General features: G+C 44.9%; 1 protein-coding gene across 5 annotated transcripts in view; it reads left to right on the top strand.

Moving 5' to 3' along the window:
- LOC115469464 (cilia- and flagella-associated protein 298-like) overlaps nt 1-23369 on the top strand; it is a 46413-nt gene extending 23044 nt beyond the window's left edge. Inside the window, exons 6-8 of one of the 5 annotated variants that reach the window (XR_003942012.1) lie at nt 837-972; nt 5514-5609; nt 22246-22333. Coding sequence is in view for 4 of the 5 variants with exons in the window: in XM_030202146.1 (XP_030058006.1) it covers nt 837-968; nt 5514-5609; nt 22246-22356 (339 nt within the window). In the remaining variant the exon portion in view is untranslated. Of the gene's footprint in view, nt 1-836; nt 973-5513; nt 5610-22245 lie in introns of all 5 variants that reach the window. The other 4 variants (XM_030202146.1, XM_030202145.1, XM_030202143.1 and 1 more) reach the window with 4 other exon arrangements.
- The last annotated feature ends 1050 nt before the right edge of the window (nt 23370-24419 follow it).

Genomic DNA, 24419 nt, shown 5'->3' with positions numbered 1-24419 from the left:
GATGTTTTTGGTGCTAGGGTCCTAATAGCAGGGGAGTCTTTATTCCACCCATTGTAAGGATCATTTTGCTACATCCCATGTGCTCTGACCTGGTTTGGTGAGATAATAAGGAAGGAAAAAGTTGATCTTACCTGCTAATTTTCTCTAAGTCCAACAAGACCAGTCCAGAGGTCCATACTGTTACTCATATCTGGATTTTCTATTTAACTGCTGCTGTTCTACATAGTTTTAGGAGTGGTAAGGCACTGGAACATCCTAAGGATTCTCTCATGTGCGAGAGTTGAGGATATTAGGACTCTGGATTCCCTCCTTCTGTAGTTCTGTTTAGGAGAAAGTTTTGGTGTCAGTATTTGCTTTGTTACAGGAATACTGATGAGCTGTGGCTGCATGGAGTCTCTTATAGTGCAGCGATCACAGCACCTAAGTGTCTGTCTCCATTTGCTGGCTGAGGGGCATAACCCATTCATTCTGGACTCGAGGAAAAAAGGCTAGCAGCTAAGACCAAATTTCTCCCTGCACAACATCAGCATAACCAGTCCACGTGCTTTGAAAATGTTCATGGTGTTCCCATTTTTTAACAAGTAGTATGCCAGGTTGGCAGAAGAGAGAGCATAATGGAAGTGAGATATTGTTAAGGTGAAGGAACTTCTCTCCTTCACATCTTCCATAGGGATCTGGATTTCAGTGAAGGAAAAAACCCCTCCCCTTCTTCCACAATACACCCCTCCCCCCAAGAGTCCTAGCAGCATTGCTATGAGACCTGTTGATATCTTCTTTTTGTCACTTGGCCAGATAAGCTTGTTGATGCTGCTCTAATTAAGTGTGTTTCTTTGCAGGCTGCACTTCAGATCATTGAAAAAACAGATGCACAGTTGTGGTGGGCAGGAAAAGAGCTAAAAAGGACAGAGAAACTTTCTAATTATGTAGGCAAAAATGAGAAGACTAAAATAATTGTCAAGATTCAAAAAGTAAGTGTTCATGCTAGAACACACCAAGTAGAGTCTCTCCTTGTTCTACACAAAGTAATTTTGCAAATACTTGAACACCAGTGTAACAAATTAGGTTGTTTTGGGGCTCATTTTCAAAGCACTTAGACTTACAAATTTCCATAGGTTACTATGAGGCGTATTTTCAAAACACTTAGATTTACAAAGTTCCATAGTAACCTGTGGAACTTTGTAAGTACGAGTGCTTTGAAAATACAATACACCTCTTTGTCTTTTAGGTTCTGTTATCTTTTGGTTTTATGTGTAATTATATCAGGTTTTCAGCTACAATACGTATACCAGTCCTAGAATGGGAAGTTGTATTTAGTGTGTACAAAATTGTTTCACATGGATAATATCTGGAGTGTGTGTGTGTGTGTCAGACTCCCTGCCTATTTCATCTTTAGCCCAAGGTCCCAAGCATGTGTCTCTGAAAGTGTGCTTACAGTATGTAAAAATAACCTGTATGTTCCGAATTTAGCTGCTTTTGCTTAGTCGTACATGTTTTCTTCTTCGTGTACGTTGTAGTTCTGTCTTCTTTCTTTCTTTCTTTCTTTCTTTTTTTTATCAGGAATTTTTTATTATGAAAAGAAGTGTTTTACAAAACAGAAGAAACTGTAGGCCTGTTTTTTAAGCTATTTTAAACATCTCAGACAGATTGAAGCAAGCCTATGAAAGTTTTCCAGTATATCCTGTTTCCTTGCCCTTTGCTTCCCCAGTCACCTGTGTTAGTACTATATTGAACACCTACCAATGAGAGTAAGTGGTAGGAACACATTGTGCTCAGGGCTTAACCTTGCAGTGCTTGGTGGTTGCATTGTGGCCAGCATCTGATCCTCATGATGGATGATGGTGACACTGGATTCTGGGTCAGTCTACCACAGTGAATGGTGGTGGCACTGTAAGCAAGAACAGGCTGGTGCATCAGCTGCTGGTGGCCCTGTTTTCAGGACATGCCCCTGGAAGCAGCTGATGATGGCACAATGATCAGCTGGCTTGAGCAGTGGCTGTTGGTGACAATGTGCTCAGCATGTTCTTGAGCACTATGTGATATGTGGACTGATGTTGGCATGTTCCTGTGTTTACTATTGGCCTCTCATGGTAACTGGTGGTGATTTTCCATATATGACCTACCTCTTCACATCCTATCCCCCTTCAGCAACTGGCCCACAAGGTGTCTGGCTTTGTCTTTGGAACCCACCGGCTGGTGGTGGCTCTATGTTCATGACTTTCCCTTTGTGATAGTTATTTGCTCTATAATTGAGACTACAATTTGCCGGCTTCTGTAGGAGCTAGTTATAATCTAGAACCGCAAAGAATACCAGCTTCTGGGGATGGCAGTGACAGCAAATCAATAGAACCTGACAGCCACACAAATTCAAAGAACCAACAGCACAATGGATCACTTTAGGGCTGGTGTAATAAAGAGCAGGAGGCTTTGTACAGCTTCTGTGTACAATTTTCTATGCCACTGTAGCCACCCAGGGCCAAAAGTTGTTTTTTTTGGTACATGAGCAAACTGTGCATAAGCACCTGTGCTGACATTTTAAATCCCATAGTAAGAAATGAATTAGCTTCACCAAATATTCTATTCACTATGGCAGTGGTTCCCATACCTGGTCCTGGAGTTACTCCAGCCAGTCAGGTTTTCAAGATACCCATAATGAATGTTCCCGAGTGAGATTTACTTGTACCACCTCCACTGTATTCAGATCTCTGTCATGAATATTCATTGTAGATATCCTGAAAATCTGACTGACTGGGGTGCCTCCAAGACCAGTTTTGGGAACTACTGCACTATGGCATTGTTTATTTTTGCATTTCCATTTTTTAAATTAAATAGTTTGACACATCAAAAAAAAGTTTGCATCCATTGAGGGAGGCTGAAAACCAGCACATTATAAGAAAAAAAAAAACTTTAAATAAAGAAACCTCAAAGCTCCAGGGTTAACTTTACTTCAGTTCTTCTACCCCAAGCAGGAGACTCCAGTACTTAAGTGTTGTTTTTATGCTGTGCACAGTTTTGTTTTGTTTTTTTGTGATTTCAGCTTTGATTTTTACATCAAGTGAGCCTGAAAGTATAAGATTTTGCACACGCGTTTTTTTAGAGCACCAGTTTTTCTCCATTATATATATTCAATTAGGAGTTTTTTGCTGCCCTTTTTTTCCCCATTATTGAGAAAAAAACAGTGATAGTACTGGAGCCTCCTAATTGAGGCAGAAAAACTGGAGCTTTGAGATTTGTTTATTTAAAGTTTGTTTGTTTTTTTAAATAATGTACTGGTTTTCATCCTCTCTCGATGGCTCAAACTCTTTTGAGTGATTTTGCGTTTGATAATACTGTGTGTTTCATGCTTTTCGTATTAGTTTTATACATACCATGACAGTAATGCACCATCACTCCTAATCCAGGTTATTTGGAGTATGATCTCAGTCTCCCAAATTTACTGCTAATGTTCTCTGTAGTACTTGTATTGTGCCAAAGAGAGCTTCCTTCTAATTATCAAGGTGTGCTTGAAAATTCTTTTTAATCAAGCCTATGACTCCATGTGGGGTAATTTATTTTTAAAGCTTTTTCCTCATGTAAAGTGCTTTTTTTACACACAGAAAAAAAAGCTTTTATAACATGGAGCAGCTAACATGCATAAAAAGTAGGCACACAGAGTCCATGTACCCTTACACTCTTGGGTGCATAGTATAGGTGGTTGTGATGTGCACGTGTATTTCATACTATACACATATACATGCATAGAGACCAGGCAGAAATTTACGCCTTCAGAATAGGTGTCTTGTGTGAGGATTAGTTCACTATTGGAGCTGGTTCTGGGAGCCTATATTATAAAGGGACATAGGTGTCTTTATGCTATGTGGACATAGACATCCTATTATAAGACTATCCCTTATATATCTACACCTTTGGCAGGACCTAAGTAGCAAACTTTCAGCTTTATTCCCAGAAAAGGATAGAGATGAGGCTAGAGCAGAGAGCAAAAAAGAGTTAGAGTTACTCTGCTCCCAAATCCAGCCCCCCCCCCCCCCCTCAAAACCTCTTGGTTGTTGAAAACATAAATGGAAGGACAGTAAAGCAAAGAAGAATCAGGTTTTGTCTGCATATTTCTATTTCTGATATATGGTTCCTTATTCTGTAAATGGTGAGGGTCTTTGTAAACTCCTATTTCAGGCCTCCTTTTCTTCATAGGATACTATCACAAGTGGCAAGAAACACGCTTACATTTATGGCTCAGTCACTTAGCCCAGCTCTATAGCTGGTGTAAATTCCCAAGCCAAGATGTTAGCCAGACAGCGTGTAAATTATAGAATACTATAATTTATGCACGTATTTGTGCACGCTGCCCCTTTGTGTGCCCACTGGCAAACTGCACACCATCAAAATATAGCGCATACTTTTCCACTAAGAAGTCATTTATGCATGTTGCTACCAAATTTACCCCCCAATGTATCTGGTTATAGCCTGTGTCATCATTACTGAAGTGGCAACAGAATTAAAATTTTCTTTCTGTGGTGAGAAGTAAGAGGAAATATTCTAATTCAGCCCAGCCGGCCCGTGAAAGATTGCTTTTAGCTAATGTGATGCATTGGTTTTAGTTTATAGCTGTTTGTTTTTATAGTCTACACCTAAAAATTACATATTGACCAGAATCTGCAAGATAATTTCTGAAACATATATGTATTCTAGTAGCGCTTTAGAAATGTTAAGTAGTAGTATTATGTATATATTTACATAAACACTATTTAATATTTAAAAATGTGATGTCCAGTTATGGGGTCATCATGATTGTTTTTCAAAATCTCAGGTGGGGAGGAAGCTGGTGTATGATCTTCAAGGTCCAAAAGAACAGTGGTGGCAGTCCAGGAAAGAAGAAGAAAACCAAGAGTGTTCAAGAAACTTTTATTGAAGAAAAACCCTACTCGGCTAATTATCAGCAACTGCTTTCTTCAGGGGTCAGCAGTCTTCAATAGCAACTCAAAAGGGCAAGAGTTCAAACAGAATCTCCTTACTAAACCAGGACAATCCATACTACTAGTGCATTTGGCCATTAGTCCTTTTGAGTTGCTATTGAAGACTATATTAACCCCTTAAGAAGGCTGTCCTAAAACTCAGCCAAGTAGGGTCTGTCTTCAGTAAAAGTTTCTTGAACACCCTTGGTTTTCTCCTCCTTTCCTGGACTGCCACCGCTGTTCTTTTGGACTTTTGGCTGATTTTGTGGAGATTTTCTCCTCTTTTTTTTTTTTTTTTTTGGTATGATCTTGAAGGCTCATTAGAAAGGAGGGAGGGTACTTAACTACCCTTTCACCAGTCCTCGCTGTCACACTCTGCTCTTCTATAGTACAGGAGCCTAAAAGGCCAATAAAGGCTCCTTTACACCTGCAGTTCATTAATTATCCAGGACAGTGCTGGCTGTCTTCATGTTCAATTAACATTATTTGCCATTGGAACTGTTCCTCCAGGAATTCATATGCACAATTTGATTTTTTCATAAACGTTTACTTTCATAACCATCCTAGAAAGGGCAAGGCGCCCCTGCACGAGAGCCTGTGATCAGTAATGAAGAACAGAAAGAAATGATGCTGCATTATTACAGAAGGCAGGAAGAACTCAAGGTACCAGCTGTTTTCCTTGTGTTCATTAGCTTGCTCTCCCCCTTTCTTCCCCAGCATTCTCCTCTGCCCTGCCTCGCACAGACAAACTGCAAATAGCCGTTGAAATATATGTGCCACACATCTTTGGTTATACTGTTTGCTAGTTTATGAATGTTTGGCACACGGCATAGGCAGTAGAATGTACTCTGTCTCTAGACAGAATAGTGGAGAGTACACAGTGCAAAGCCCAGGCAGGAGGAAGGTGTTGCTCCTTTCTGCTTACAGCCCAGGCAGTGCAGTGGGTGATGGTGTACAGTACCTTGTTATTGTGCTTCACATTTCTAATGATGATATGCACTGAAAATTTAAAGGAAGGCATTCCTTAGCGTATGCAGCAGATGAATCCAAGAACTGGTGGGTTGTGTCCATCTACCAGCAGGTGGAGATAGAGATTACAAAGCTAAAGGCAGTGATACCAGGCAGCCAGCTCCTCTTTCACCTCAGTACATCTCTATCTCCAGCAGGTGGTGGACGACGCTTCAGCAGCTCCTGGATTTGTATGTTGGGGATACTCCTGGGTCCAGTGGGCCAGTTGAGTTTAGGGGTGTCTGGCTGGTGGTGACGACTTTGGGGCATACTCAGTCTTCTGGGTCCCTGCTTCACTCTTTCCCCCCTTGCCTCCCGGTCTTTAGAGCGCTAGCCTTCCTCACCAGTAAAAAACAAAACAAAATAACAAGGAGAGCTTCTCTGCCTTCATTTGGTGTTTAAAAAAAAAACGAAACAGAAGATTTCTGACAAGACCGGACAGTACAGGGTTTCCCTGTCTTAGTGCTGTGCTTTTAGTCTGTGTGCCGGTTAGGCAGCAGGCTGCTGCGTCTGTGGGACTCTACTTCTCCTCCAGAGACACCTGCTGTTCGGCGAGTCCCTGCCTTTCTCTTTCGGCAGGGGTGACGCTGGCATTTGAAAGCTGTTCCTGCTGCAGTAGCAGATGCTGTGCAGCAGGATTCTGTATGGTGGCATGTTTGAATGCTGGGGAGGGAAGTGCTGAAGTTCCCCTTTTCCCCGAGCAGCCTTTTCCCACGCTAAAATACCGGGAACGCACGACTTTTTGTTGGCGTGGCCGTCTTTTCTCCTGATATCAACTCTGATCCTTTCCCGCCCTGCGGCCTTGATGTGGGCAGGGGGGAGGGGCGGCTTCTCCTAAAGGACCTTGTGTTCCATTAGAGACTGCTGGTCCAGGGGATTCCCCTTTATTTTCTCCAGCCTTTGGTTTCCTTTACCAAAATCACTGTTGAGTCAGAACCTGTTTGCATGTAGCTGGGGCAGTGGCACAAATTCTTCTCAAACTGCCCCCACTATGCAAGGGGATCCAAGGAAAGAACAGAATTACTTTAAGCTGTTTGTATATCTTCTCAGCAGGATCTCCTCTGCTCTAGGACCCTTAATTTGAACCTTTCTTCTTAAGAGAGCTTGGCCTCAGTAGCCCTTTTCGTGATTGGGGGAGTTTTTATGCCGATCTCGGGCAGATGGGTTCATGAGGGCTAAGTTTTCCACTGGGGGCTTCTTTGGGGCAGGGGATTTCTGACCTCCCTCCCCACCCCCCCTCCCCAAATTTCATTCTGCTGCTCTTACGTAGAGGAGTGTGGTAGCCGTGTTAGTCCACTCTTAAGGTTATCAATAGAAATCAAACAAAATAAAACATGGAAAAGAAAATAAGTTGATACCTTTTTTATTGGACATAACTTAATACATTTCTTGATTAGCTTTCGAAGGTTGCCCTTCTTCGTCAGATCGGAAATAAGCAAATGTGAAAACAATTCTGCTCCTCTGTATGCCCATATGTTGCAGAAGTCTGGTAGGGGAACTGACTGTTCCTTTTTAGTTCAGCCTTTGGAATTTTCTGGCTTGTTCCTTGTCCCAGTCTCTTCTGATGGACCCTGCCCCGAAGAGGGGATGTTTTCGCTCCAGCTGAGCAGTAGGGTCCATTTCTCCCCTGTCTCCCTCTATTCGGAGGGAGTCTTTTCAGGGCAGTCCCTTTCTGCACAAAGGGGGGGGGGGGAATGGAACTTGATATACCGCCTTTCTGAGTCTTTTTGCAACTACATTCAAAGCGGTTTACATATATTCAGGTACTTATTTTGTACCAGGGGCAATGGAGGGTTAAGTGACTTGCCCACAGTCACAAGGAGCTGCAGTGGAAATCAAACTCAGTTCCCCAGGATCAAAGTCCACTGCACTAACCACTAGGCTACTCCTCCACTTGAATCTCCTGAGCTGGAAAGCCATGTTTGCCTAAGTGGGTACATTGATAGCAGTAGGCCTCACTGTGGTGAGTTTAGATTTTCTTATAGTTCCTGCGTTGACTAAGGCTGTTCCTGGTGTGGAAACAGTGAACATGATCAGAGCAGGGCTCCTTGTATGTTGGGCCTGTGAAAGGGCCTATTTAGTGTTGTTATTTACAGACTTTTCTGTCCCCTCATTTTTTCTCTGAGGGCAGTTGCTTGAACAGCTTGGAAGTTTCCCTCCTTCCTTTTTGAAACTCTTTTTATACTGGCAGTACAGGCATTGCCTATGAGCACACCACCCTGAGTGTGCCTCATCTCTGATCTTGGAAGATCAGCAGGGTTGGGCCTGGCTGGTTTCTACTTGGATGGGAGACTGCCTGGGAATACCAGGTACCAGGGTTGCCAGGTTGAAAAAAATGTTCCCCACCCAAACGAGCCCAAAACCCACCCAAAGTTAAACCCTGCCCTGACGTACCGTCGACATCTCTAACCCCACCCCCGACATAGCCTCCGACATCACTAACCCCGCCCTTGACATCGTTAACCCAGCCTCTGCAGGGTTTCTATTGGACCAATAGAAGCCCCAGAAAACCGCCCAATCCGCAACACGGCTTTTTAAAAGCCGCCCAATTTCCCGCAGCCGGCAAAAATTGCCCGCAACGGGTCGCAGAAAGCCTTCTAATTGGGCGGGAAACCCGCAGACCTGGCAAGACTGCCAGGTTCAGTAGTAGGTTTTCTTTTTTTTTTTTTTTCCTGCACTTTTTGCTCCTTTACCATTACAAGTGAGAGTTTCTAGGCTTAGTGCCTTTGGCTCCACCTTTCTGCAGGAAATGTTACATATTGTTATTTTCTGGGGCAAGCTCTGGTCTCCATGGTAACTATGGAACCTCAGTGCTGTTGTCATGGGGCTTTTGCTCCAGGTGCAGTAGCTTCAGCAAAATAATTTATGTTTTTTCTGGAAGATGCTTGGCTTTCAGCCTGAAGGTCACAGGTTTAAGGCTGGTTTGTGCATCATATTAGAAACTGTGGCCTTCAGCTCCTTTTCTATGGGGCATATTTTACTTCCTTCTCTCTTATTGCTTGCCGTGACAAGCAGTTCTTTCCATAGCTGGGACAGTTTACACTTGGCTACAGTGCCAAAGGTTAGCAGTGGTGGTTTCCCACAGCAGCTCTGCTCTTCTAGTTTTGCGCTCTGACTCTGATCAAAGTATTGCATTCCAGCTGCAGCTTCCACTGTATCTGTGGCAGTTCTAGCTAGCTGTTTGTTGCAGTGTTTCTAAGGCTTTTATTGCACTTTGTCTTTATATTGGACAGCTAGCTATATTCAGAGCTACTTCAATTTAGCCTGCACTTCAATTTTCCCTGCACTTCTCCCTTTTGAAGCATTTCTTTTCTTTCCTCTTTGGCCCCATCTTCTGCGGTTTCTCTGTTTGGCCGTTCTGAGCCCTCATGTTCAGTTCCAGGCTTTGCCTGTCGGCATGGCTATGGCTCCATTCACCTTTTCCTAGGTTTGGGAATTTTACGGCATTCTCCGCAAGGACTGCATCAGAGTGCACCTCACTCTATATGAGATCCGAGAGTTTATCTTCCTGGGTCTTCTCGGAATCCTTGAGCTGGGTGGTTACCCTTCAAATGAGCCACCTCGTCCCATTCCAGACAGCTCTGGTACTGTTGCAGGAATTGAGATAGGAATTTGTGATGCTTCAGGAGTCAGACAGCACACACCAGTATGAGAGAAAAATCTTCTTTATTTGCCAGCAAACAAAGCAAGACATCAGTTCTAGCTCTCTTCTCTTCTCTCAGCTCTCTGTGTCTTTGTCTCAGCTCTCTTCTTATGCTGTCTTCTCCTTCTTCTGTCTGTTCCTTCTGTCCTTCTCTTTCTTCTGAGCTCCTTCTGACGTAAACTGCTTCTGCTCCTACTTAAATACAGTTCTATCCAGCCTAGCCTAGCCCAGCCCCCTTACTCTCCAATTGGTTAAGGAATAGATTGGTCACTTTGCCTCAACCAATCATTACTTTAAAAATATCAGTTACATAGGTTCCAGACATCCTAAACTGACCTGTGACCTGGGGCCCCTTACACCAGACATTTGGTCTCCAGAACTCTTATATTTCTCATTATGATTGATTTCTCATATTCCTAGTACTAACTGCTAACTAAACTCTGGCATTCATTAAAGGGGTCAAGGGCCAGTCTTACTTAATAGCATACATATCAGGTTATTACTTTCAAGACCATTTCTACATTTTACCTATAATTAATCAAGGAGAAGAGAGCTGACTAGTTCTGACCTCTTTCACCTATCAGCTTCATACATTAAACCAGCCAGAACTATGGCTAAGTCAAACCACATGTTGGCCTCTTCACTGCAGTCCTTGCTTGACCTCTTAAACAGCAGACAAAGAGTAATACAGAATTTAACAGATATTCTACACAGACACAAACCTTATTAATTTACACAGAATCAGTATTTCTTATAAGACATATTCTAAATACTTATAATGGTCTATATATCTAAGCTATCTCCTTATAACAAAATCTACATATCAAGAACTTCTGAAATAGTATTTCAGCTTTAAACTACAGTATATCTGGCTCATTCCTTTGTCCATTCATAATAATATCCCCTCAAGATTTAATAGTATACAGATGTGCCAGCTAGCATTGCCAATTCACAAAGGACAGAGTTTCATTTCTCACTGACCTTTCCTAACCTTCTGCTCGGCCAAGCTAGATTCTAATAATTAAGTCCAGCTGCCATTCCTCCATCACTTTAGTTGCAAGGTAAAAAGTTAGAATTCTAACTTCAAGCTTTTAATATCATTTCTCAGAGTTAACACTTTCTTTGCCCACTGCCTCATTCCCCCCTTTGAGACTAAAATCAGCTTATGCAGAGATAAGTCTCACTACTCAAACTCTGGAGATTATAGTGATCCTAACTAGGAATAGACTTGTGAATCACCATTACCCTACTTGTTAAGGTCCGACGGCATACTGCCGAAGCACATGAGGCCAGGAAACAAAACAACAACCCTGCTAAAACTAAGACTATTAGGGAAATGAACAAGGGGCGTATCCAGGAGGTCAATGACCACCACCAGGAGGTAAGGTCTAATCCTCCTCGGTAATCCTCCACATTAAGGCTGGCCAACTGTAGGACTTTATCCATGGCATGCCTAACTACATGCGTCCTATTTATGACAATAGTACAGCACTCTGAAGAATTTAGCACTGTGCAGAGACCACCCTGAGCTGCAAAGAGATAGTCAAGGCCCATACGATTATACCGAGAAACTATACTTAATTCATTAATTTGATCCTGCAATGCATTGACTACCACGTTCAGCTCATGAACTAAAACATGGAGTAGGGACTGAAGTCTCCGAGTAGCCATACCTAGTTCAGTAATACCCGCTACCGGGCCTCCAATTGGAATCCAGGCCGTGGCAGAAAGGGCTACAAGTCTCTTTTTAGTCAGAGGATAAGTAGAATTAATATACTGGAGGGCTAATTCAATCGCCTCATCCTCTGTGGCAACGGAGGAGGGTAAGGACAAAGCCTCTCGCTTAGAGCGGTGCGGGGATAGTGGCTTAAGAGGAATAACTTTAGGAAAATAATTCAAGGTTACCAATACACAAAAATTATATGTAGGGGGAAGAATCATGTGGAGGACATTATCACAGAGCCAGTAATGACCAAGGAGAGGGTGAGGAAAGTTCCCAATAAATGTTGGCTCAGGCTGGACAGGGTACTTAGGGTGCCCATAATGCGAGCCCCTATCCCAGGGGGAACGAAGACGAAATGGAGACTTTGCACACCATAGGCGCCAATCCCCAATTGTGACAGGCTGCTCATTTGTTAGTAACTCTTCATACCCCGGGGACTTATGAAAGTAGAAAATAAGCTTGGACACTATAGTCTTCTCAGTGGTACGCTTAGGAGCCAGATAATCACCTGGGTCATAATCTGCAGGTATGGTAGCAGGGCACATAGGAGTACCTGGAGAAACTACCCACACAGATTCTCCTTTTTCTGGGAGAACATTAGTATAGTTACAGGGAATGGGAAGAACAGTTGAGATGTTTCTTGTTAAACAAAACACTCCAGAAGCTGGATAGGGAGACGTAAAAACTGGCCTTAGAGAAGATTCAGAGGGGGAAGTAGCATTATAAAAGGACCACCAAGTATAATCCTGGCTCCAAGGGCCTGAACTCGAAAAGTAGGGAGGTATAAGAGCTGGGAGTTGCACAGGGACAGGAACAGCTGGGACATCTGTAGTATAAGGAGAAAATCGGGAACACACAATACAAGGGGAAGTAATCTTTGCCTGGCTAATTAGTTCCTGGACAGAGTGTAACCAAAGGTTGGAGCGAGTTGGGGTATTAGGAACAAGGAGGCAAGGAGTAGAAAACAACAAAAGCATCCAAACTACTAACATTTTCTTTCTTCCTAATCTAAAACAAATACAGCAAACTAATTAAGCAATAATATTTCAACAGTCTGTGCTAATCACAGATTATTCTCATATAATGTTCTCAGTCTTTGAGTTCTTATACCAGTTGGGATAGACCCTCAACTGATAAGGATCAAGCTTTCAAATTCCAAGAAAGCCAGAATCAGGGCAAGAAAGAGTCTCAGTATGAAGCCGAAGTTCAGCCGCTCCTGCAGTATGCAGTTGACCCTTCTTTTCAGCTAGTAGATTCTTTGGTTCGGGTCAAGCGCAACTTCAATGGCTCCGCTGGATCTCTTTCTGCTCTCCACTGTCTAGGCTCCGTCTGATCCGTGCTGGGCTCAGTCTGGTCAGCAGACTTAATTCGAGACCAATGGACCCATGGAGTAATCCCTGCGACCTTCACAGCTGCAGGGGTAGAAAGCAAAACAGTAAAAGGTCCTTTCCATCGGGGCCCCAAGGGCTGGAGCCTCCAGTCTTTCACCCAAACTCTATCCCCTGGCAGGAAGGAATGTACCTGAGCCTGGAAGGGGACAGGGTTTATTTCTCTCACATAAGACTGAAGCTCAGAAATTATCTTTCCCAAGAGGGCTACCTGCTCCTGCACCTGGGCAGACCCTAAAATCCCTATGTCTCCCTTAATTCCCTGTAAAATGGCTGGGGGCTTCCCATACACAATTTCAAAGGGAGAGAGGGCTGTTCCTTTAGTTGGGGTGCATCGGAGGCGGAAGAGGGCTAGTGGCAATGCCTGTGGCCATTTCAATTGGGTTTCCTGACAAATCTTTGCTAGGCTATTTTTCAAGGTTCTGTTTGCCCGCTCAACCTGCCCTGAACTCTGGGGACGATAGGCACAATGCAATTTCCAGGTAATGCGCAATGCGCGGGACAGGGCCTGAAGTGTAGCTTCAACAAAGGCGGGACCATTATCTGAACCTATGGCAAGGGGCAGTCCATACCTGGGGATGACATCCCTAAGGAGGGCTCGAGCTACTTCTGTGGCTTTCTCAGTGACTGTAGGATATGCTTCCACCCACCCAGAAAAGGTACAGACCATAACTAAGAGGTATCGGAGCCTACCGCTCCTGGGCATTTCTGTGAAGTCTATAACTAGGGACTCAAAGGGTGTTAGTCCTCTAGACTGAACTCCTGGTGGAATACGGGGTCCCTGACGAGCATTATTCTGGGCACAGAGAGTACATCGGGCAGAGGCAGTGGCAACCAGACTATCCAATCCTTCCAGCACCACTACTCGACTGAGTAGGCGGGCTAGTGCTGTTTTCCCTAAGTGTGATAGGTCATGAGCTTGAGACACTACAGGCCAAGCTAGGTGGCGTGGCACCAGAACTCTGGTATCAGGGAGATGTAACCAGCCATCAGGTCTCCTTACTGCACCTTCCTCTTGAGCCCATTTCTCTTCCATTTGGGTATACATAGGTGTCCATTCTTGCAATCGGATTTGGAACAGGGGAGTCACAGTACTTGCTGGGGGTCCTCGAGCAGCTTCCTTGGCCACCCGATCAGCATGGCGGTTCCCTCGGGCCACTGGAGTATCTACCCTTTGGTGTCCCCTGCAGTGAATGACAGCTACCTTCTTGGGGGCCCAAACAGCCTCTAGCAGCTGAAGTATTTCAGGTCCATACTTAACAGGTTGGCCTGCAGCATTTATGAGTCCCTTTTCCTTATACAAAGCTCCATGAGCATGTAGGGTTGTGAAGGCATACTTAGAATCAGTATAAATGTTAGTCACCAGTCCTGCTGCTAGCTCCAGAGCTCGTATGAGGGCCACAAGTTCTGCTTTCTGGGCTGAAGTTCCTTGGGGCAGGGCTCTTGCTTCTATCACCTTGTCCTCTGTCACCACAGCATAGCCTGCCAATCGCTTGGAGTTCTCCACATAACTGCTTCCATCTGTGAAATAAATTACATCTGGGTCCCTCCACGGAACATCTTTAAGATCTGGTCGACTGGAGTACACTTCATCCATGGTTTGGATACAGTCATGATCCGGTGGTCCCTCAGATGCTGGCAAAAGAGTAGCAGGATTAAATGTAGCCACTGTTTCCAGGTGTATCCGTGGATTCTCACACAAGCTAGCTTGGTACTTAACCATACGGTTATTTGTAAACCAGTGATTGCCCTTATACTCCATGAGGGTGAGAACTGCGTGGGGGACTTTAACAACCAGTTCTTGCCCCAAGGTCAACTTATCAGCTTCCTGGACCAGTAAGGCTGTTGCTGCAATGGCCCTCATGCAGGCTGGCCATCCTTTAGCCACTCCATCCAGCTGTTTAGACAGGTATGCAACAGGCCTCTGCCAGGATCCCATCATCTGGGTCAGCACACCCAGAGCAACCCCCTGTCGCTCGTGGACATACAATGAGAAAGGTTTCTCCACATCAGGAAGGCCTAACGCAGGGGCTTGGAGTAGGGCTTTCTTTATGGCAATGAAGGATTGTTGAGCTGTAGGTCCCCATTCAAATGGTTCCTTTTCACCCCCCTTTGTGGCTTGGTAAAGGGGTTTCGCCATCAATGCAAAATTTGGAATCCAAATTCTGCAGAATCCAGCTGCTCCCAGGAATTCCCTAACTTCTCTTCTGGACTTGGGTTGGGGAATTGCAGCTACCGCTTGCTTCCTACTAGCATCCAGTCTCCGACTTCCCTGGGAAATGCAAAAGCCCAGATACTTCACTTCTGACTGACAAAGTTGGGCCTTTGAGCGTGAGACCTTATAGCCTGCATCCAAGAGTAGCTCCAGCAATTCTCTGGTAGCCTCAAAACACTCTTCCTGAGTCACTGCTGCAATCAGGAGGTCATCTACATACTGGAGTAAAACTCGCCTGGAAGGCTCAGATTTAAAAGTCTTAAGGTCTTGTCCTAGGGCTGTCCCAAAAATAGTGGGGGAATTCTTGAACCCCTGTGGCAGGCGGGTCCATGTATACTGAAGCTTCCTTCCTGTTACTGGGTTTTCCCATTGAAAGGCAAAAAGCAGTTGACTAGCGGGGGCCACCCGAATACAAAAGAAGGCATCTTTTAAGTCTAGTGTTGTGAAATGGGTAGCTCCAGAAGGTATCAATCCTAGCAGAACATATGGATTAGGCACTACAGGGTGTAATGAGATAGTGGATTTGTTGACCACTCGTAAGTCTTGGACTGGCCGGTAGTCCTCAGTCCCTGGCTTCTGAACTGGCAATAGTGGTGTATTCCATGGAGACTGGCAAGGACGAATAATTCCATAGGATAACAGACGATTCAAATGTGCTTGAATCCCTTCCAGAGCCTTTCTGGGAATTGGGTATTGACGAAGATGGATTGGCCGGGCATTTGGAAGTAAATCTACATGGACTGGAGGAATATTTCGGGCCAACCCTGGGGGATTATCTTCTGCCCATACCCCACTGACCTGAAAGCTATCTGCCAGGGGTAGGTCAACTTGGCTATGTGACTGATGCAGCCGCCATTCTTCTTCAAGAGGGCAGCAGAAACTCAATATACCCTTAGGGCTGGATGTCAGGGGCCGAAAGGAGACTGAAGTCTGGCCATCAGAGTCAAAGGAAATTTGGGCCCTAAGCTTGGACAGCAGGTCTCGACCTAACAAAGGGATTGGACAGTCTGGCATATACAGGAATTCATGAGTGACTATGTGTGAGCCTAATTGGCATCTACGGGTTGTCAGGAAGGGCCTCCGGTTCTGCACCCCCGTGGCTCCCACCACTCGGACAGTTTTTCCAGACACAGGCGCTAATCGCTCCGTCACAACAGAATGTTCAGCTCCTGTATCAATCATGAATGGAATTGAGCGGCTCCCTATAGTTAACTTGACCATAGGTTCCTGGGAGCCCAGTTTGTAGGAACCCGGTCTGTCCTATTCGTCCCATTCTGCCATCTCGGCTATCCCGATGATGTCAGATTCAGGAGGCTCATATCTTCCCTCTCGAACTCGGCCTCGGCTTCCTCGATCTCCTGGTCCCCTTCTCAGTCCCTGGCGCCTCTGGGGGCATTCATCTTTCCAGTGCCCTCTTTCCTTACAATAGGCACACTGATCCCTCTCCAATCTTGGTCTGGGATTCTCCCCCCTTGGCCGGGATTGATTGAAGGAATCTCGGGGCCTGGCTGGTGGTCCGGGGTCCCACTTTGGCTTCCCATTAGCTAGAGGTCGACCTCGGTTAAGGGTGGAATTAGTAATGGCTGCCGCTAAAAGGTCGGCCTTCTTCTGCATCTTCCGGTCAGCCTCTCGGCGCACCTCCTGATCTCTATTAATGAAAACCTTGGTTGCGATCTCAATTAGCTGGGTGGTATTCATCCCTGCGAATCCCTCCTGACGCTGCAACTTCTTCCGGATATCTGGCATACTCTGGGCCACCAATGCGCTATTCACCATTCTCTGATTTTCTTGGGCTTCAGGGTCAAATGGGGTGTATGTTCTGTAGGCTTCAATTAGTCGCTCTAGAAAGGCCCCAGGGGATTCAGTTGCCCCTTGGAGAATTTCAGAAACCTTTGCCAGATTAATGGGCCTCTTTATGCCTTTCCTCATACCTTCCAGTAAGTCCCGGCAATAGCCAGACAACAGTTCATAGTGCTGCCCATCATTTGGATCCCAAACTGGAGCTGCGCGAGGAAACCGAGCTCTAACCCACCCCTCTGGGTCCTGTGTCCCCCCGGGGACACGCTCTCGCGTGATGGCCTCAGCATTTTGCAAAATCTTCCGCCTCTCCTCAGTTGTGAAGAGGGTCAGGAGAAGTTGTTGACAATCAGTCCAGGTTGGGTTATGGGTGGCCATAATGCTAGCCACTAGGTCCACCACTGCCTGAGGCTTTTCAGTATAAGAGGGGTAATGCGTCTTCCAATTCAGGAGATCGGTGGTTGTGAAGGGTACATACTGATAGGCCTGTGCCTGTATAACCTGACCCTGATTATTAGGATCTGGTCGAGTGGTAGTTACCTGACGGAGGGGCAGAACTCTCGAGGAGGTGGGAATGGAACCTGAGGTAGAGCTAGGAGCTACCCTCCTATCATGCTCAAAGGTGATTGCAGCGGGTCTAACCCATTCAGTGGAGGTATGTTGAACCCCTGAGGGATGGGGAGGGGTACTCATAGACTGAGAGGTGGTCACAGGTGAGTCAGTCCATTGAAAGGGATGCCGGGCCCCTGATGAGTGGGTAGGGGTACTAGAGGGAGAGGCTGGGCTGTCGGGAGTTGAGGAGTCAGGGAGTGGAACCCAAAACGGGTCTTCAGAGGTTAACAGGAGAGGATGTGGCACAGAAGGGTAGAGGCCGGGTGAAAAGTCCAACCTAGGGTGTGGCAGGTTTTGCACAGGAGGGGAAGAACTATCCGGAGAAGCCTGTGCTGGAGAGGCTTGGGCTGGGCGGCGTGGATCTCTGGGGGTGGCACGGAACCCCAACAATGGGCCATAAGGTGGTGGCTCAAGGTCTGAGGGGTCATCAGAGAGTATGGGTTTCTCGGACAGGGTAGGGGCGGAAGCCACCGATTGGGTGGTAGGCTTCCTGGGGCTCTTTCCCTCTTCTAGTTTAGATTTTCTAATCTTTCTTTGAACACGGCCTAACATGAATTTTACTGGGGAACCCATATAAGTTTTCAACCACGAGGGAGGGTCAGTCACAAGGCTGTCCCAGGAATCTATATAAGGGAGTTGTTCAGAATATTCTGGTTCTCCTACAACTATGCTGTAGACCTTCCGGATTACTTCAATATCTAAGCTGCCACTAGGGGGCCACCCCACTCCCATAGATGGCCACTCAACTTCACACAAGGTTCTTAAAGTACCTGAGCTTAAAGTCTGTCCATAGTCATTAATTAAAAATCCTTTTTTGAAGTTCTTAAGCATACAATCTAGGGGGGTATCAATTTGTCTAGATGATGTCCCACCCATAATGCTTACAGTTACAACACACAAAAAGGGAGGGAATTTTTGAAAGTGCAGTAAGGGGTCCGCACTCTCGAAACACTAGGTAGACAGACAGCAATCGCTTCCTTCCGTTGCTGACCAATTGAACTCGCGTTAATTGGAAATGCAGCTATAAGAAGTCCGCACTCAGTTAATCATTCACGCATCACACATTCCATACAGAAAATCCCACCCAACAATTTCAGATTTCTCAGATACAGATAAGCTCAAGCGTTTTCGCTTCTAATCTCCTCTAGATTAGAAGGTACTAGGGCCTTCGCTGAGAGTTGATCAGGCTCTCCTTCCTCAATTTGTTTGAGGGGCTGATTTACAATTTTCTAGCTAGAATTACAATACAAAATACAGAATACATACCCGGCGAATGTTCTCCAGTCAGTTGGGTGCTGGGATTAATGCAGGATGCATCCCACCGCTGCCACCAAGAATTGTTGCAGGAATTGAGATAGGAATTTGTGATGCTTCAGGAGTCAGACAGCACACACCAGTATGAGAGAAAAATCTTCTTTATTTGCCAGCAAACAAAGCAAGACATCAGTTCTAGCTCTCTTCTCTTCTCTCAGCTCTCTGTGTCTTTGTCTCAGCTCTCTTCTTATGCTGTCTTCTCCTTCTTCTGTCTGTTCCTTCTGTCCTTCTCTTTCTTCTGAGCTCCTTCTGACGTAAACTGCTTCTGCTCCTACTTAAATACAGTTCTATCCAGCCTAGCCTAGCCCAGCCCCCTTACTCTCCAATTGGTTAAGGAATAGATTGGTCACTTTGCCTCAACCAATCATTACTTTAAAAATATCAGTTACATAGGTTCCAGACATCCTAAACTGACCTGTGACCTGGGGCCCCTTACACCAGACATTTGGTCTCCAGAACTCTTATATTTCTCATTATGATTGATTTCTCATATTCCTAGTACTAACTGCTAACTAAACTGGCATTCATTAAAGGGGTCAAGGGCCAGTCTTACTTAATAGCATACATATCAGGTTATTACTTTCAAGACCATTTCTACATTTTACCTATAATTAATCAAGGAGAAGAGAGCTGACTAGTTCTGACCTCTTTCACCTATCAGCTTCATACATTAAACCAGCCAGAACTATGGCTAAGTCAAACCACATGTTGGCCTCTTCACTGCAGTCCTTGCTTGACCTCTTAAACAGCAGACAAAGAGTAATACAGAATTTAACAGATATTCTACACAGACACAAACCTTATTAATTTACACAGAATCAGTATTTCTTATAAGACATATTCTAAATACTTATAATGGTCTATATATCTAAGCTATCTCCTTATAACAAAATCTACATATCAAGAACTTCTGAAATAGTATTTCAGCTTTAAACTACAGTATATCTGGCTCATTCCTTTGTCCATTCATAATAATATCCCCTCAAGATTTAATAGTATACAGATGTGCCAGCTAGCATTGCCAATTCACAAAGGACAGAGTTTCATTTCTCACTGACCTTTCCTAACCTTCTGCTCGGCCAAGCTAGATTCTAATAATTAAGTCCAGCTGCCATTCCTCCATCACTTTAGTTGCAAGGTAAAAAGTTAGAATTCTAACTTCAAGCTTTAATATCATTTCTCAGAGTTAACACTTTCTTTGCCCACTGCCTCAGTACAATTTTTTTCTTGACCGAGGACTGGAGAATCTAGGTTCAGACTTGGGTGCGCAGTCTGCTCAGGGCGCTGAGTCCTCGGGCCTGGCTATGCATTCATGTCTTGGGCTCTGTGGCAGACACTTTGGAGGTAGTGCTGTGGGTGGTACTCATAGACAACATCTACAGCTCTTGCTTCTCGACGAGTGGTCTCCTGTGTTCCAGGAGTATCAGCAGTGTCTTCCGAGGCTGTTCTCGGTATGCCGGCGCATGAACTGGTGGCTTCGCAATTCCTCCCTGTGGAAGGGATGCCTTGGTGCCTCTGCAGTGGATGGTGGTGGTGATGGATGCGAGTCTCTCGGACTGGAAAGCCCTTTGCCTCCTCTTTCCGTCTCCGGGGTGGTGGATGGCACAGGGGCCGGTGTAGCCGATCTCCCGCCTGGATCTGCTTTTGGTGCTGTTCGTCTTCTAGCCTTTCAGGGCACATTGCAGGCCAGGCGGTGCTTGTGCCGTCTCTACCGCCTGGACTTGCTTTTGGTGCTGTTCGTCTTCTAGCACTTCAGGACACGTTGCAGGCTAGGCGGAGAAGATGAGGCGGTGGCTGCTTTTTCGACAGTGGGACTCGGACTGTGGCCATCAGGGTGTGTCATCCCCATGGAATGGGCAGAGGACCTCGTGTTCTGTTTCTACGCGGCCCACTTTACGGGCTTTTCCTACGGTGAGTTCTCTTTTCTACGATCTTCTGGTCTTGGCATAATGGTTATTCCGCACCAGTGCTTCTCCAACATGGCCTCAGGTAGAGAGCTCCGTAGGCGTCCTGGTGCCTTCTTTCTTCTGTCATCGGAGAGAGGGTGATTCGGCAGGGTTGGTTGTTGTATTGCATCCTTGGCCGGAGGACGTTCTTCGATAGTGTTTCCTCCGTGTCCTCTCTGCGGCTGAGTTCTTTTCAGGTCGCTCTCCACCGGGGTCGAGTCATTCTGGTAGCTTCAGATTAACCACGGTGCCCTTGGTATGTGGATATAGTGAGGCTCCTGGTGGTGCCTTCGTTTTGGATCCACTTGACTCCGGGCTCTTCGTTCTGGGTCTGCTCCTGAGTGGATGATCCCTCTCACTTTGGTCTTACGGCCTAGTGTTTTGAGAGGTCGACTCTGAGGAACAGAGTTCTTTGGATGCTATGATTACTGTTCTGTTGTGATCTTGTATGTGGTCCATGGTCCACTGCAACCGCATATTCTCAGGTGTTGAGGATTTTTTGAGGCTGGTTGTGGCCCACGCTTGGTCTTCATTGTGGGCGTCTGTTCCTCAGCGATTTGAGTTCTTTCTGCAGGATGGGTTGCAGAAGGGCCTGGCCTGGCCTTGCACTCGGAGGTGGTGCATTTCTTGCAGAGTGCTTTGCTCCTCCGCTGCTGCGACCTTCTTCTCCCTGAAACCTCGTTCGTATTCTCTGAGTCTAGCTTGGGGTTCCTTGTCTACCGAGCATTGCTTCGGACTGCTTTTGTTCCTTTGCAGAATGCTTTGCTTAGGAACTTACAAGCAGTGTTCTTGGTTGCCAATTCTTCGGCACGCAGAGTGTCTCAATTTTTAGTGCAGCCATTCCGAGCTGTTTTTTCTGCAATTTGCTGAGTCTGGAGTGACCTTGCTTTTGGTTCCTTCTTTCTTTTCCGGCTGTGGTTTGGCTTTTCTTTTTCAGCCTCTCTTTCTTCCCTTCTTTCGGGAGGGGGATTTTCACACGGAGTACACGGCACTTCGTCTTCTGAATGTTCAGAGGGCTCTCCGGTATTTGCAGATGTTGCTTGTTTTTCAGCTTTCAGATCTTCTCTTTGTCTTTGTCGCTGGTTCTTTCTGTGAGACAGCAGCCTCTGGTCTGATCTGATTTTTTTTTCTCGTTGGAGTGCAGATAATTTGTGGATTTTTTGGAAAGGTTGCATCCCGCCTGTGTCATTCCAGGCTCGTTTCACGAGTTTGCTATCTACTTCTTGGGTGAAACGGGGGTGCTTTCACTATTCAGATGCTGCCTTTGTCAGCCGCACTTGTTTTGCCTATCTGTTCTGGTCTTTAGTTTCCAAAAAAAAACACAAAAAAAGGAGAAGAGGAAAGAGAACAGAAACCACTGAAGAGGACTCCATCGCAGTCGTAGTTTCTCTTAATTCAGACTGACAAGTTTCTGTTTTTTATGGTTGGTGAGGAAGACTTCCTGGTTTCTTGTGTGATTCTGCTTCGTGATGAGACATGTACTGAGGTGAAGGAGGAGCTGGCCGTGTGGTATCACTGCCTTCAGCTTTGTAATCTCTATCTCCACCAGCTGGTAGATGGACATAACCCACTAGTTCTTGGATTCATCTGCTGCTACTAAAGGAAAGAAAATTATCAGCAGGTAAGGCATAATATTACTTTTGTTTTCTGCAGAAATTGGAAGGAGACCAGGATGACTCCTGTTTTAATTCTGAATGGGCAGACAGTCGTGCTTTGAAAAGACAGTTTCAAGGTGTCAAAAATATTAAATGGCGACCAGGATGAAACTGCCCAGTCTTCTTTGTTCTAGTAAATAGCTGATTCCCTAAACCTCTTCTCTTTTTGTGGATCAAATTGTTTTCCTATATTTAACTTATTCAAGTTGTACAAATGTTGGAATAGCCTAAGAAATAGATTCCAATCTTTTTAATTTCTTTTATAATTTTGACTAAAATATCCCTACAACAGTGTAAAAACATATTTTGTATTTCAAAGACAGAAAGGTGTCCACTGTAAGTCTAGTAGAGGAATTAAAAACGTAACATCTCAAAGTCTTTGGCCTCTTTTGTTCTAGTAGTAAATGATCAATTTGCAGAGTGTTCTGGGGTGAGATGTGTCTATAACTGCAGAATAAAAAAGGAAAAGGAAAGACTGGATTCCCTGACCCCATGTTGGGAATATTTATTTGAATTTCTGATATTCCTGCATGTAAACTGTAGGTGAGATTAATCTCAGTAGTTGGCTCTTGCACAGCTCTGTCTTGACCATATAATGTCATTCTTAACCTCTCATCGCTCAGGTCAAGCATAAGTAATCATATTCCAAATGTTAATTTCCTTTAATACTTAAGTTGATGCTGTTAAAATTCTGATAAATTCTAGAACAAGATGTGGTTCATCACCTTTCATTCGACAAAGCAAAGTACAACTAAGAAAAACAAAGCAGCACAATCATTGAATAATGTTCTGAGGTTGAAAGTGAATAGACATTGCAGGAACATCAGAAACTAGTTCTTCACAGCAAGGATGGAGAAACGCTTGAAATGGCCTCCCAGGAAAATTAGTGGAGGCAAAACCAGTAACAGAATTTAAGAAGGCTTGGGATAAACATAGTGAGGTCGATGTTCAACTTGCAGCGGTCAGCATTGTTTTTGTTTTTGGCCACCGCCAGCTCATGTCCGGGCACTGGCATTGTCTATCTGGTTGTATGCAGCTGGCTAAAAGTTTTAAGTGCAATATTCAGCACTAAACCACATGAGGTGAAGTCTTATTTCTGTGGTCACCTTGTGCGGTAAAATGCTGAATAACATAGTAACATAGAAAGTGATGGCAGATAAAGACCTGAACAGTCCATCTATTCTGCCCAACAGTCACATTCATTATCAATTCAAGATTAAATCGGCAATGAACGTGATATTATATACTTGATCATGGTCTTTCTTTGGGGTTTCTGGGACATAGACCATAGAAATCTGTCTGTCTCTTTCCTTATGTTCTAACTTCTGGAGTTGACGTCAAAGCCCACTACAGCCTATCAAAATCAGTCTTGTCATTTGCAGGACAAAGACTGTGAAAGTCTGCCCGGCACTGTCTTCACGTTTCAGACCACCGGATTTTCCGTCAAAGCTCTCTCCAGCCCACCCTAAACTGGATCGCCATATGTGGGACTCAAGACCATACAAACCAGCCCAGCACTGGCCTTAGTTGATGCAACCAGAGTCACCATCTAAGCACCACTTCACATGCAAACACATATGCAACCCTTTTAAGTTTTGTTTTTTATACCATTCATTTTCTAATTAGAGAGGTGTGATAGCCGTGTTAGTCCACTTTGAAAGGTTATCAATAGAAATAAAACATGGAAAAGAAAATAAGATGATACCTTTTTTATTGGACATAACAATACATTTCTTTATTAGCTTTCGAAGGTTGCCCTTCTTTTCCGATCTGACGAAGAAGAGCAACCTTCGAAAGGGTGGTGGATGCATGAAATAGCCTCCCAGTGGAGGTCGTAGAGATGAAGACTGTGTCAGAGTTTAAGAAGGCATGGGACAGACACATGGGATCTCTTAGAAAAAGGAGTGTTTACTGAGGATGGGCCATACGGCCCTTATCTGCCATTATGTTGTCTCTCAGACTGGATTCTCAGCTAGCTGTGGTTGTTGTGGAAAGATTCTCTCCAGCTATTCATCAGTAGGTCAAGCTTGGCAGTCATGTCTGATTCTATCTAGCGGATCTCCTGGCAGATGAGTGACCTAGAGTGGTCTTCCCTCCACCCTCCATAATCTGTTGAATCTGCCTTTCCCTGTTGGCACAGTAACAGTCTTCTCTTGGGAAGGGAAATGGGAC

This window comes from Microcaecilia unicolor, chromosome 4, assembly GCF_901765095.1.
Source record: "Microcaecilia unicolor chromosome 4, aMicUni1.1, whole genome shotgun sequence".
NCBI lineage: Eukaryota > Metazoa > Chordata > Amphibia > Gymnophiona > Siphonopidae > Microcaecilia > Microcaecilia unicolor.
The sequence above is the reverse complement of the archived record's forward strand: the minus strand, read 5'-3'. Positions and strand labels throughout refer to the sequence as shown.